Source organism: Parambassis ranga, chromosome 24 (assembly GCF_900634625.1).
Source record: "Parambassis ranga chromosome 24, fParRan2.1, whole genome shotgun sequence".
NCBI lineage: Eukaryota > Metazoa > Chordata > Actinopteri > Ambassidae > Parambassis > Parambassis ranga.
Genome location: NC_041043.1, coordinates 4,481,163 through 4,495,448, shown reverse-complemented (window position 1 = coordinate 4,495,448; position 14,286 = coordinate 4,481,163). Strand labels below are relative to the sequence as shown.

General features: G+C 41.8%; 1 protein-coding gene across 1 annotated transcript in view; it reads left to right on the top strand.

Moving 5' to 3' along the window:
* LOC114428363 (glutamate receptor ionotropic, kainate 2-like) overlaps positions 1-14,286 on the top strand; it is a 51,719-nt gene that overhangs the window by 36,832 nt on the left and 601 nt on the right. The window contains exons 7-15 of the mRNA XM_028396711.1: positions 441-584; positions 1,374-1,481; positions 1,561-1,674; positions 1,804-2,010; positions 3,047-3,270; positions 6,629-6,747; positions 7,585-7,802; positions 8,289-8,514; positions 11,611-11,861. Of these exons, the coding sequence (XP_028252512.1) occupies positions 441-584; positions 1,374-1,481; positions 1,561-1,674; positions 1,804-2,010; positions 3,047-3,270; positions 6,629-6,747; positions 7,585-7,802; positions 8,289-8,514; positions 11,611-11,861 (1,611 nt within the window). The remainder of the gene's footprint in view (positions 1-440; positions 585-1,373; positions 1,482-1,560; positions 1,675-1,803; positions 2,011-3,046; positions 3,271-6,628; positions 6,748-7,584; positions 7,803-8,288; positions 8,515-11,610; positions 11,862-14,286) is intronic.

The window sequence follows — 14,286 nt, the reverse complement described above, 5'->3', positions numbered from 1 at the left end:
TGTACGGATAGCCATCAGGTGTCTTTCAATGCAATTCGCCACATATCCCAGCTCCCTTTTTGTACTCTTTGCTTAGCGTGTCCTGCCTGCACTGGTGCTCATTTTGCATCCCATCTCTCTGGGGAACAGGCACACCCATCAGGAGCTATTAGTCTTCACACTGACAGAGCGGCCTTCCACTGAGAGACTCTCCCTGGCAGAGCTTTGTGATTGCCTCAGACAGTGGTCGGGTATTTTTACTAACAGGCTAAGACACTGTGCCATTTGTGCAAGTCATTTACTGCTGGCAAGACTCCTAATTTATGTCTTGACTTGAAGAATAAAGAGGTCGTTGACCAAACCTCACAGAGTATTGTATGTTCCTCCACAGGTGAACAAATGGAGGGGCTTGTTTACGTGTCAACACAGGCCTCTAATGATGTTTCTTTTCCTGTTTGCAGACGGATGCGGCACTGATGTATGACGCCGTGCATGTGGTGGCGGTGGCAGTGCAGCAGTCACAGCAGATCACCGTCAGCTCTCTGCAGTGTAATCGCCACAAGCCATGGCGCTTTGGAGGACGTTTCATCAACCTCATCAAAGAGGTACAAGGCCCCCCGTGCTGCTAATCAATGTGTACCCTATGTTGACCGCTGACCTGTGGGATCCGTAATGATGTTTTTCTATTATAATCTTCTTTTTTCCAGAGCTTTTATCTGCCAACTTGTTTACATCATTTCTTCATCATTGTCTCTTGTAGAAAATGCTTATTATCATGATGAAACCTGCATAAACACCTCAAACAAGTGCATTGCCTAATCTTCCCCAATAGTCTTTACAAAAATGGAATCTAAATAACCACATTATCCACCGTAACAATGTGTTGTTTCATTTTCTTTCCCCCCCACACATATCTCCACCTGTGTTTATATCAAAGCCTGCCTGTGTGTGTGTGCGAGTGTGACCCTTTAACTCTGCTAAGGGTCAGCCATTTGCTTTGTTCTACAAAGCTTTCTCATTCTGTGGATGGTATCATTGCAGGTAATTTTCAGAATGAGGCATTGTAGTAGCTGCACCCCTCCCTGTGTCTGCTATCTCTCGCTGTGCTCGTCTGTTCCTCCAATGGCTTTGAAGTGAAAACTTCAAGCACAATGAGCCACATGCATAATGAACTCTTACCTGTCAAACCTGCTTCTATTCTCATTGCTTTATTGTTTCTTGTTATGTTGTTTGAGGTAGACAGTGAAGAGGAGAGCCAGGCAGAATCCATCATTTGGAAAGAAAAAGTTTTATGGTTCGAGGTTGAATGGATGTTGTTGTTAAAGACGATGTCTTAAAGTTAATGGAATGCTGAAAGCTTGAGGATATTGTGCTGTATATATATCTGTCTTTAGGCTCACTGGGATGGCTTGACGGGACGTGTCCTCTTTAACAAGACCAATGGACTGAGGACAGATTTTGACCTAGATGTCATCAGTTTGAAAGAGGAGGGGCTGGAAAAGGTGTGTTTGTGTGGTCGGTGTATGGATGCTATTTGTATTCAATGTGATATTAACCTGCAATTGCTAACTGTTTGGACAGATTGGAACATGGGATCCTCCCAGTGGTCTGAATATGACAGAGACTCACAAAAGCAAGGCATCCAACATCACTGATTCTCTGGCTAACAAATCCCTGCGTGTATCCACCATACTGGTAGACACAGGCGGCACACACTCACACACAGTTAACAAATACACACACACACACACACACACACACACACACACACACACACATAAGAATACACACATGCTTCTGCACCAACTTGTTTTCCCTGTGCAGGAGGAGCCATATGTCATGTTTAAGAAGTCAGACAAGCCTCTGTATGGAAACGACCGCTTTGAGGGCTACTGTATCGACCTGCTGAAAGAGCTCTCTGGGATCCTGGGGTTTCGCTATGAGGTGCGATTAGTGGAAGACGGGAAGTACGGTGCACTGGATGAAGGCACAGGCCAATGGAACGGCATGGTGCGGGAGCTCATGGATCATGTGAGTCAACAATCTCCAGAGATACTGCGGAGAAACGAGCAGAAACCACAACATATATACTGAAACAACACAATATGCACTGAAACATGGGCAGTGCTCTTTCAATAATGGTCCATTAATTGTTCAGATGGTTTTATTTAGCTACTCCTTATTGCCAACACTCAGACTAAATCTCCAAACACTCATATGGGACTTAATAATTCAGTTTTTGATTTAGTCACTTGTGTCTGGAGTAATTAAAATGCAGTGGGCTTCATAAGTGCTTCATAAAATCAATTCCTTTTTTTAAACTCTAGCACAGGGACCTGCTTTAGTCCTTCTTGTATTAATGCAGGACTCATCTTAAACATTTTGAATACTGATTTTCAACCAGGCTTGAATATTCCTTATATATCATTATAATAACATTTTAAATAGCCACCCAGTTTACATCACTGCTATGTAAAAGGTTAATAGAAATTAACTGATATGATGTACATTTTTTTCCATACTGTAAAATAAATCTTGATGTTGATGATACTTCCTTTGCTGGTAATTTTCTAGGTGGACACCTGTAACGATAACCACTGGTCAAAGAGAGGTCAGACATCTTGAGCAGAAAGTATCAGAGAAAATCCATCAGCGGTGTAACATGAAGTTATTTCTTGAAAGGATTATGCAAAACACTTCAGAGAAAGTGCTTAGCTGTAGAGGAGGCTAATCTTACATTCAGAGGGGACATAGGGTTAATTTGTCACAGATTAATCTAATCCCAAGATTGTTGCCTCAGTGACTCACCTTTGACACCACATAAGAAGGATCTGACACGTAACCTGTAATTTCCAGAAACCGTCACTCTCCTAACTGATGATGTAGTTGAAGTAATGACCCTGGCATTTTCGTCCCGCTGTCATGTCTCCTCCTCCTCCTGTACATATTGACCAGACCAGCTGTCCACAGAAACCAGATGTTAATTGAATTGGTTGTCTTTGATTGGAGGACTTTGACGCCCACCCCTCCCCCCATCTGATGCCGCCTTTCTGTTATCTCATTGCAGAAAGCAGACCTTGCAGTTGCTCCGCTGGCCATCACCTATGTCAGAGAGAAGGTCATCGACTTCTCCAAGCCCTTTATGACGCTGGGGATAAGTATCCTGTACCGCAAGCCCAACGGCACCAACCCCGGGGTCTTTTCCTTCCTCAACCCCCTCTCACCCGATATCTGGATGTATATTCTGCTGGCTTGCTTGGGTGTCAGTTGTGTGCTGTTTGTCATAGCCAGGTAACATGTCAACCCCCACCCCCACCTTCCTCCTTCCTTTCCTTTCCTTTCCTTTCCTTTCATTTCCTTTCCTTTCCTTTCCTTTCCTTTCCTTTCCTGCTTGCCTGTTTTCACTAACATACAGCAGTTGCAGGAGGCAGTGCATGCCTCTTAATAAAACAATACAAAAATACAGTAAATTCTTTAATACCCATACTAGTGTTTTTACACTTTTCATTCAGATGAAAGGAAAACAGTGATTTTATCACAGTAAAAGGGAAAGAAACACTGGTATATTTAAAATTAGCTGACGATATATTATATATATTATATTTGCACAAGCATCAGCAACTGTAAAGCCAGCTGTCCATTATATCTCTCTTAACCAGCTGTAAGAGATGTACAAGTACACTGCTGACACCGTACAAGTACAGTTCTTACAATATCTAGATGAACCTTACCACTCTTACAAACCCCTCAATGCATGACTAATGCTGTGTGTTAAATCCAGAGCTCCTCCTTCCCTTTCCTTGGTCCTGAGTGATTTTGAATTTAATGCACATCTCATCAAATGTTACCAGCATGTGAGAGGAAAGCAGCAACTGTCACCTAAGTTAGTTCAGAATATGCAAATTTTACCCATAGCTCCCTTTTCCTCTGCAGTCAGGGTAAGTGATTGGCATGCAATTATATTGATATTCTTACTGGTTTGTAACTAAAACGGCCTTTTTTAATTGTAATGCTCTTGTCTGTGTGCATGCCATTAAGCCTTTTTCTGCACACCGCAGCAAAAAAATAGTGCTTGTCGTCACACTGTGTGACCAAAAATATTCAGCCAAGTTTAGATCAGAACGATAGTGTTCTCTACAGTTCAGCTGAGCTGGTTCTCTCATAATTGTACTATTGATTGCACAGCCACCAATTGATTGGTCAATCCCCCAAATGCAGAGTATATTATTTTCTTTAATCCCCTGCAAATGGACTGAAGTGGAGTGAGCTTATGAAATCCCAGTTTTGCACAATAAAACACTAAACACCTCAACATCACCGGGGATTCACATCTTTGCACCGCTTCCCACACACAGACACACACACACACTTTTTTTTAACTAAATAACCTAACTCATTTCAAGCTCCGGAGAAATCCAGTTCACTCAGGGCTTCCTTCCAGCTCTGTTTGTGGCTGAATTGATTTCTTTCTTTATTAACAAAACAAATAGTCTCAGATCACAAAACATTTTCCGGGCTAGCAAATGTCCACCTGCCAAGAAGAATGGATGATTTAAATTGCTTTATAACATGTTTACATGAATTTAGTGGCTGTTGCAGTATTGTAGTCCCAAGATCCAGACACCAGTGATTTTAACCTCTTTATTAGCTAAAGAGAAGAAAGCCAGCAGATCTATAAACCCAGGCAATAGAGTAATTGAATCCAACGGACACTAAATGGAGAGAGCATGTTTTGTGTTATCGTGGCAAGGGACAGGCGAAGGGGAAGAGAGACGGGAGTGTGTGAGTGTGTGGGGAGGCGGAGTCCTCTTACAATTCTGTGTGCAATTCGACATGTCCCTTGTGCTCGGTGTGAGGAGGTGACCTTACGTCCGCATGTTCCACATCCCTTTCTTCCCGGTGATCGGTGTGCAGAACACGGCCTGCAGGAATTCAGGCCAGCTGCAGGCAAAGGTCATACAGAGGAGCCATCCAGCCCGGCGCATACAGAATACACATGTAGACACCAAGAGGAACAAACACAATCCAATCAAGTGTGTGTGTGCATTGTATAGATTTACACCCACAAGCTTACCTATTGCCTGCATCTGCATCACAATCGGCCTTAGGCTGAAGCCGCACATTATATGTAATGAGTGCGAACAACAACATAAATAAATCATTACAGAGAAGGTTTGACTTTGAGATGGGTTTGATTGAGCCAATGCAAATACTCAGTTGCTGCCACAAACAAACCCACACAGATATAATGTGTGTGTGTCATGCGCCAGAGGCTTGATGCATGCAGAAAAACATGCAAGGCACACACACAGGCTGCATTCTACACATCTCTACAAGGCCATTGTGCTGTTGCAGTTGCCTGTAGTTCCAAGGAGACAGAGCTCATTGACATTCCAGTAAATCAGGCATCCTGATGGTGTTGACGGGAAGAATTATAGTGTGTCATCACAGCCATGTCCACAAACATGATTCTCAAGGGGACAGCGTAGAAAATAGCTCTAAAGCAAGAGCAATGTGACAAAAACGTTGCCACATTCAGAGTGCTTGTAAAATAAGACCGTTAATTAGGCTGCTGCAACATCAAAGAAAGATCACACTACATCTATATATGCATTGCTATCTGCAGTCACTTACACAGTCTCTGTAGTAAATACAGCAGTAAGACAGTGTGTAGCTATAAAAATACATACAGAATATTTTTAGGTTTAGGTGTTAGCCTTCAATTAGCTCACAGAGATAGCAATCCTGTGTGTGTGTGTGCAGCTGTAGATGAAAAAGTGCATCTTATTTCTACACAGTCTAAACCCTGCCCACAGGCTTATTAGCATGCAGCATGTTGTGGAAAAGCTCCTCAACAGCCGCACCTGACGAGGCACCTCAACTCTGCATAAGCAATGTTCCCTCTATCAGCCACTTCAGCACAAACTCAATCAATTCCTGATGCTTAACGCTAACCCAATCACCTTGCGCTAATGCCATGCCACTTTTGCTTAGGATAATAAATGAGAAATGTCCACAACTGACCTGAAGACACTGACAATCAGCCGAGGCTGGCAGCAGGTGGATGTGTGGTAAAAAAAGAAGGTACAATCACAGTGTACGCAAGGCAATCGCTAAAAAATAAGATATAGGATGTTGGGGTGGGAATGGCAAGGGATGAGGAAGGGAGTGTGTAAAAAGAGGAGAGATGGCTGCTGGGAAGAAAAAAAGGAGAGCACAAATCCCATGTTGGGCTGTGAGGAGGATATCCGCAGAGTAACGGCGATTGCTGTTGCTGTGGGAAACACATAAAAGCTCCTGAGTAAGTTGAATTGAAATGAGCTCCAAAGATCATCACGCACTGGGACATTATCACCAGTGACAGTGTTATTCCACTCTATTGATCTGTTCGCACAATAAACTGATGGCATTTGAATATGCCAATAAGTTGATCTCGCTGAAAGCCTGAATGATTTGCTTTCGTCTCTTGCAGAATGCTTTGATCCCGAGGCCACAAAACAGGATTCCTGCACATTTACATTCCCTTTGTTCCTGCTCATAATGTTTTAAAATTCATGTTCTATATCAGCCATTTAATCTGCACCAGGGAAAACACACTGTTCTCTGCTTTTGTGCTGACATATGTGTCTTTCTGCTCTCTCCTCTATAGGTTTAGCCCTTATGAGTGGTACAACCCGCATCCATGCAACCCAGACTCAGATGTGGTGGAAAACAATTTTACGCTGCTCAATAGTTTCTGGTTTGGAGTTGGGGCTCTCATGCAGCAAGGTAGTTGCCTCAGCCTGTGGCTGCAGTTGCTCTGTAGAGCTGGAGCTCTCTGTATCCCACTGTTCCTTAGGGTTGGGTGTTTTTTTAACCAAGCCAGGAGCAACAGAGAAAGACCTCTGGAGTTCCAGATAGAATGTTGAGGAAATGTGCCTAAAATGAATTTTAATCAGCTTAACTCATAGAAAAAATACCTGTGTAAAGACACATGGATACACTGGTGAACATTTAAAAAAAAAGATATATTTATCTTTCTGACAGTATATACAGAGTACAGTTTATTTTAATGTATGAGTACTAGTACCCAGTGTCCTCTTCTCTTGCCCTTGGCCCACCAACACCTAGGGATCAGTGGGGTGTGGAGTCAGGATGTGAGGTTACCTTGGGTACATGACTCTCTGGCCCAAACAGCCCGTCACTTCTCCGCTCTGTTCTCAGTGATCAGTATTCAATGTGTTTGATTTGATATAACAGATTTATGCACACACCTTGTTCTCAGGAGACATTTTTAAATAGAGCTTTGCCGAGTGTCTCCTAAATTTATTTTAAGCAGACACTTGTGACTGAGACAAGATGATTTTCTCTTCTTCGAAATCCAACAATCATCTTGTTTTGAGAGCTCTCTGGAGTGATTAAATCTTGAAACGAGTGGCAAACCTGCCTGAGCTGAAAACTTCTTGAAAAAAGTTTTTAAACTGTTTTTAAAGGAGCCGGTCTCGTCTTGTTTTGACATGTTAAAAATGAAACCTAATGAGAAGAATGAAACCATAATAAAAGGTTTGTTGAGATGAATGCATTTGCAGTTTAATATTCACTTCTGCCACCTCCCCCTCACACCAGGCTCAGAGCTCATGCCCAAGGCTCTGTCGACTCGAATAGTGGGAGGCATCTGGTGGTTCTTCACCCTCATCATCATTTCTTCATACACAGCCAACTTGGCTGCCTTCCTCACTGTGGAGAGGATGGAGTCCCCTATAGACTCAGCTGACGACCTGGCCAAACAAACTAAAATCCCATACGGGGTGGTAGAGGACGGCGCCACCATGACATTCTTCAAGGTAGCCAAGTCTGCCGGCGTCAAACCTTGATATTTCAGTGTTGGATAATTAGAGTGCAGCCAGACAAGGACTCTGTTGAGTAGAGTTCTTCAAACAACAGTAATAGAAAATGCTAGCTAACAATGCATTGCCATTGAAAGATAATTGAATGACTATTGTTAAAATATATCTAATAATAATTCATGCTTTATAGCTCATGAAGGATTAAAACTTACTTTTTCTACTTTTAAAGGATGATTGTGTAAGATTCAGTGTTATCTCGCGGTGAGTTTGCAGATGACCTCTCCTTCAACCTAAAAATATCTGAAAGAGGACCTGCTCCCAGTTTTAATACAAAGAGTTTAACAATCATTCCTATCCTTGTGAAAGAAATATAAATATTGTTTTTCTAACTTAATAGATTCCCCTCATTCGATGTACTGGTCCTTTAATATATAGTAGTATTTTCTTTGTCTTATTCTAATCCTCTTTTCTGGCTGCTTGCAGAAAACAAAAATCTCCACCTATGACAAGATGTGGGAGTTCATGAACAGCAGGAGGCAGTCCGTGATGGTCAAGAACGTGGAGGATGGAATCCAGCGTGTCCTGACCTCTGACTACGCCTTCCTCATGGAGTCTACCACCATCGAGTTCGTAACCCAGCGCAACTGCAACCTCACACAGGTCGGAGGCCTCATCGATTCCAAAGCCTACGGAGTGGGAACACCAATGGGTAAATTACCTGGAACCTCTGTGTGGTCTGCCGTGTTATAAAACATTCAAATAGCAAGAGAGAGTCAGAGAAATTCTGCAGATAGTGTGTGACAGATAAAGGTACATAGTGTGAATGATGAATAAGCTCAGAGAGCAGAAAGGTTGACCTTTATTGATGGGGTCACTGGTGTAATGGTTAGACAGAGTGAGGTGTAAGAGGTTTAGCTTAATGAAAGGCGATTGGCTGGAAAGGTTGAATTTATGTATAAGGTTAAAATGTGCCTGCAGCTCACTACCTGAGCACGTTTTTTTTCATAATGGTTTTCTCACACGATTATTTACAGAGTAAAGAATCAAACCTGGGTCAAACACTGTTTACAAACACTTTTTATGGTGTGTTTTATTGTACTTTGGAGCTACATAAGCTGAGACGGTCAGTGAAACGTAGAAAGCAAGTTAAAAGTCATTTCAGTGCAATTCCTTTTGACTTACATGACAATGTCTCAATTGTATCTGAGCATAAGTTAGCAACTAAAAAGCACTTCAGAGAGTAGAAATGAGCAGTAGGAGCTGCTTTTTTGACCCAGCTCCTGACAGTTTCTTTTATTGTTATGACATTTTTAATGCACCATTATCCAATGATGATCAAAATATCAGCATAACAGAGTTAATAAACACACAATTCTCAGCTCTAACATTTAAGGCTTAAAGCACTTCCGACTCCAGTGTCAAGAAGATTATGATGAGGCCACGGTGAACCAGCTGTAAAATGGTTGCATATATCATCAGTGATATGAAGGCCATCAAAATGTGGAGGATTAAATCTGGCTATCGGCATCTGGACTCAGCTGCTGCTGCTGCTGATGAATATTGGCCGGTTATGAATCTGCAGGGATGCAGTGATCACTGTGGCCGTAACAAAGCTGAGGTGATGCTATGAAATGTAGTCCCGCTGTGGCTTCATAAGTGCAGAAGTACTCACTCCGGACGCCCTTGAAATGGACACATAGAAGCGAGGACGTGGACTTTTCTTTCATGTGCTAATGCAGTGCATCAAATGGGTGACAAAACATATAACGAATCATTTTTAATTCAGCGAGAAGCTGAATGCATTACAATTAACGTGCACTTTAAAGTTATTACAGCCCACTAACTCATTTCTGTCTCTAATCCTGATATTCATTGCTCAGTATTTCAGAAATAAAGCTGATTAGAGACTACAAAATGTGTCCTCTGTGATAGAAGAGACAATTAATTACTTCAAAGTGAGCTCTGTTTTCATGCCAGCAGTCACTAACGATGAATATGGACGCTTTAATTTTTTCAGATGGTGCCTTTCTCCTTGTGGAGACCTCGGCCTTCACATCAACCTTTAGCCTGTAGCTTTTGCCCTGCTGAACACTTTAGTTTTAGCAGCTGGCTCCCTGTAGGCCTTTTTAGAGCCATAAAGCAGAGCAAGCCCAGTAATAAGTCTTAACCTTTTACTGCTTGTCCGTTTTCACAGGTCCTTCTCCCAAAACGTAAATGCATCATCTACTTGCTATCAACCTAAAGAGTGATCGCATTCATACTCGAGTCCAGACAGTGTAGGAGTGATAGATGTCCTCTGCTGTTGAACATCTGTCAGGTAGTTGTGTATGCACGGTGTGTCAAGCACAGTGCTATTCCATTCGCTCAGGCCCCGCTCTCCATATCCTCCTCTCTAAGGACCCATCCTATTAGCATTTATCCAAGGCCCTCTTTGTTAGGCCATCATTAATCATTTGAAATATGAGGGGAGCCAGAATCAGGGGACTCGGATACTTGATAGATCTCTCATCTTCAAATGAAGCAGGCATATGCTTCTCACATGCACATACAAGACTGTGCTTTAAGCGCAGTATATATATATCTATATATATATATATATATAGATATATATATATCTGCTTTGATAATGTATATGAACCATAATCTTAAGTACACTCAGGCATATAGAGGACTATGGGCTAAGAGAAAACAAAGATATGCTGCTCTAAAACCTGTGTGTAATTTTCAGTTTTATAGTTGTGTCCCCTTTGTCAGCATAGAGTCTTGGAGATGAAAGGATGATGGATGGCATTAGATAAATGATAGATGAGACGCAGAGAGAATCAACTGAAGGGGCTGACAGGCACAACTGCATGACAGCAACAAAGTGTTGCAGTACACACTACCTGGGGCCAGATTCTGTTTTTTTTTTCCTCCCCGGAGTTTTAGCACAAAATGTTCTTCTGTTTGTAAAATAATTGCATTATAAAATTTTCACATCTCCTTTTAAGTCGCTCTAAATAAGCACATCAGCCAAACGCCTGAAAATGGAAATGTACAAGCAGGCTTCATTATGTATGAGCTCTGTAATCACATAAATACACTAACAAGCTCTTAAAGCAGTGAAAACATGAACGCTCGCAGTGAGTATTAATCTTTCTTGGCCCAGTTGAGGCAGGAATGTGTACACTGACTGCGCCTCAGCCAGCCATGCCGTGGAAAGGAAAGGGGAACGTGACCCTGCTCGGCTACTATTGCTACGATTCCTCCTGCTTTGATCAGACCAGCGCCCGCTGCTCCTTCATGCTTTGTCACTAATTCTGGCGCCTTCTCACTTTTCTGCGGATTTGGCTTCTTTTTACGCAACATGACATCCACATGCATAAAAAACACAGCGCCTCTAACACACACACTCACAAGTAATCCCAAACACATGCATCCATGTAATGCACACCCCACTGGGCTCCTCTGTTTATAGGCAGCAGTTTTGTCAAATAAAAGAGTGCACAAACAAGCAGCTAATTCGCCAAAATCAACAGCAGCCCTGCCACACAAAGCCAAGTCATTGTTGCCAGCTTGCCTGTGCATTATAATTCACGCACTGCAGAGAGAGGAAAGAGAATTTTGGAATCACTCAGTGAAAATAGGGATTAGTGGGATTTGAAAAAGAATTTACACACAAAAAAAACTCTCTGAGCAGCGAACAATAACATAGCAGGTTATATGATCACATGTTTTACACACCTGCCAACACAACAACGTGCAATCATATCTGGCTTTTATCCTCATTCTCTGGTGTCTCATGTTGTGTTTTTTGTGTCCTCAGGCTCTCCGTACAGAGACAAAATCACCATAGCCATTTTGCAGCTGCAAGAAGAAGGGAAGCTGCACATGATGAAGGAGAAATGGTGGAGAGGCAACGGCTGTCCTGAGGAGGAGAGCAAAGAGGCCAGCGCTCTGGGAGTGCAGAACATCGGAGGGATCTTCATCGTGCTGGCTGCGGGACTGGTGCTGTCGGTGTTTGTGGCAGTGGGGGAGGTCCTTTACAAATCTAAACAGAATGCTCAGCTAGAAAAGGTACATCATTTCTTTTCTGGCTTATTTAGATCCCCAATCCCTCATTTAGTCATTTTTAACCGGAGTGTAATGATTTTGTTTGTGTTGGGTTTTATTTTTGAGGTGTGTCTTCTCTCACTGATCCCTCTTAAATGTTTAAGGATGAATTACACTATCAAGAACTTACATATAGTACTCACAGATACATGTGAAACACAGGACCATCTGGAAAGTCATCACCTGTGTGGATGAGACAGAAAATTTCAAAATAAATTGACCTTTGTGAGACTTGTCACCATGCGAACCTAAAACTTGATGGGTTAATGGTATAAATCTCTTATACATGCACAGTTTAAACTGTAAAAGTTCCCTGTGTCTCTGATTTGGTCTGCAGGCTTGATACAGAGAGATAAAAGACCTTTAAGATGAGCTGAGGCTAACATAAAGCTTTAGAGGTCAGAGTTAGCTAGTGTGCAAGATTATGAAATCAGTGCTTCTTTGCACAAGGCGAATGTTGTTATTGGACTTATTCTCTCGTCCATCTCTTAGTGTAAAATGGCATCGATATCACATTTCTGCTCCTCTGCCCTTGGACACTATGTTACAGCTTTATTGTGGTTGCAAGTATTATCAGACGCTAACCAGGCTTTTAATCTTGAGATGTGGCTGCACTGTGTTTGCAGCTTCTTTCTTTCTTTCTCCCCCCTCTGGTTGTGTGTCTTACTAGAAAGAGACTGAATACATCTCAGGCTGCTCTATGCGTGCTCTATTTTAGTACGGAGTGCACGCGATTCATCACACAGCGTGGAGTATGTATTTTAGTGCACTTTAACTTGTGCAGCGATGTTTCCAGATAATTGTAAAAAGTCCTTCTGATGGCGTCTTTTAATTATTTACATCTACAGAATTAGCACAGCGTGGCAGCGTGTTACTTCATTGCAATAATAATTAGTTTCTGGCTCCTTTTTTTAAAGGCTGCATATGTTTCAGAGCACATCCTTGCTATCATTAATCATGAGCTGCAAGACTGGGTCACAATATTCAGATAATTTGCAAATGCCACAATCTCTGAGCTGCCAAGGTGCTGTTAATTTGCATGCAGACTACAGTCCGCTCCTTTTACTCCCTCTGCCAGTCCCACCCTCCTCCTCATCCTCATTGTTTTTCACCATTTCTTTCTCCTCACCCATCTCACCTCTTTCTACTTCACTTTTGCTCTCAGAGTATAGACAACATCTCATTCATGCACCAGACAAATATGTATAAAAATGAAAAACTAAAATACCTGCAGGTTTATAAGCCACCTACAGATATCCATTCTGCACACCTACACACATACACAAACAGGAGAATAATAGCTTCATACTTTAATGTGCTCCCTCCTACACTCTTTGAATTTGAATTACATTTTGCATATTCAGGGAAAATAAAAAGGAAATGTCTGATGCACCAGCATATTGACATTTTATAGGATTCTACAGCACATATATATATATAATGCAGGGACAACAGAATCTTATATTACCAAAGTTACATAACACTGTTGTTTTAAAGAGGGTATCACTATTTTAGGATTTAATCTGCTGAAGTGGGTCTTTTATCCTTCGTGCAGTGTATCACATTTTTCTCTTACTCGCTTAAAATTACAAGTGTTGAGTGTTTCTCTGGGGATTTAGTTCTTGGCAGGGTGCACAAGGCTGTGAAGCAGCATTCAGACCTTTGTGTCACAGTAAAGCTGAAAGAGAGAAATCTGGGACACATCAGACCTTAAAGTGAATTGATTTTTTTTTTCTCAAAAAAAAAAAATATTGTTTAGGAAGTAAATGAACAGGTCTGACTCTGCTGGATGATCTTAATGCTTTGGTAAGTATTCTGAGATTTAAAGTCTCCATGAAATCAGATTCAAACATCTCACACTGTGGCATCTGCCCCCGTTCTTAACTGTACTGTAGAGTCTGTAAGATGCTGACAAGTCATCCTGCACCTATGGACTCTTATTGATTCTACATGCAGATTTCTCTTTTTTAAAAAATGTTTTTTATTATTTATTTATTTTTTGTCCCTAATGACAGATGGTCCCTTCCTGACATTACTCATTGGTTTAATAATGGCTGCTTCTAGTTCTAGTCGCAAGCTGAGGTGATAGACAGCTACCGATCTATACTGACTATAGACTGGTCCATTATCAATAGTGATCTTATCAACAGGATGTAGACACATTTATATTTGCTATCTGTGGACTCGCGTTTGGAGTCTGCCTTCAGAGGCCATAGAGGGAACTGCAGTTTCTGATGCATTGACTCACATTGTGCAGCAGAAATAGCTCTGGTTCAAACGTAGTTGCGTTTTTGCCCCGTGTGGCTCTGGTGATGCTTTCTAAATGTCCAAGAAAATACATTTAACAGCTTGACCCATACCAGGGTGTAAAAAGGATAACTCATCCTCT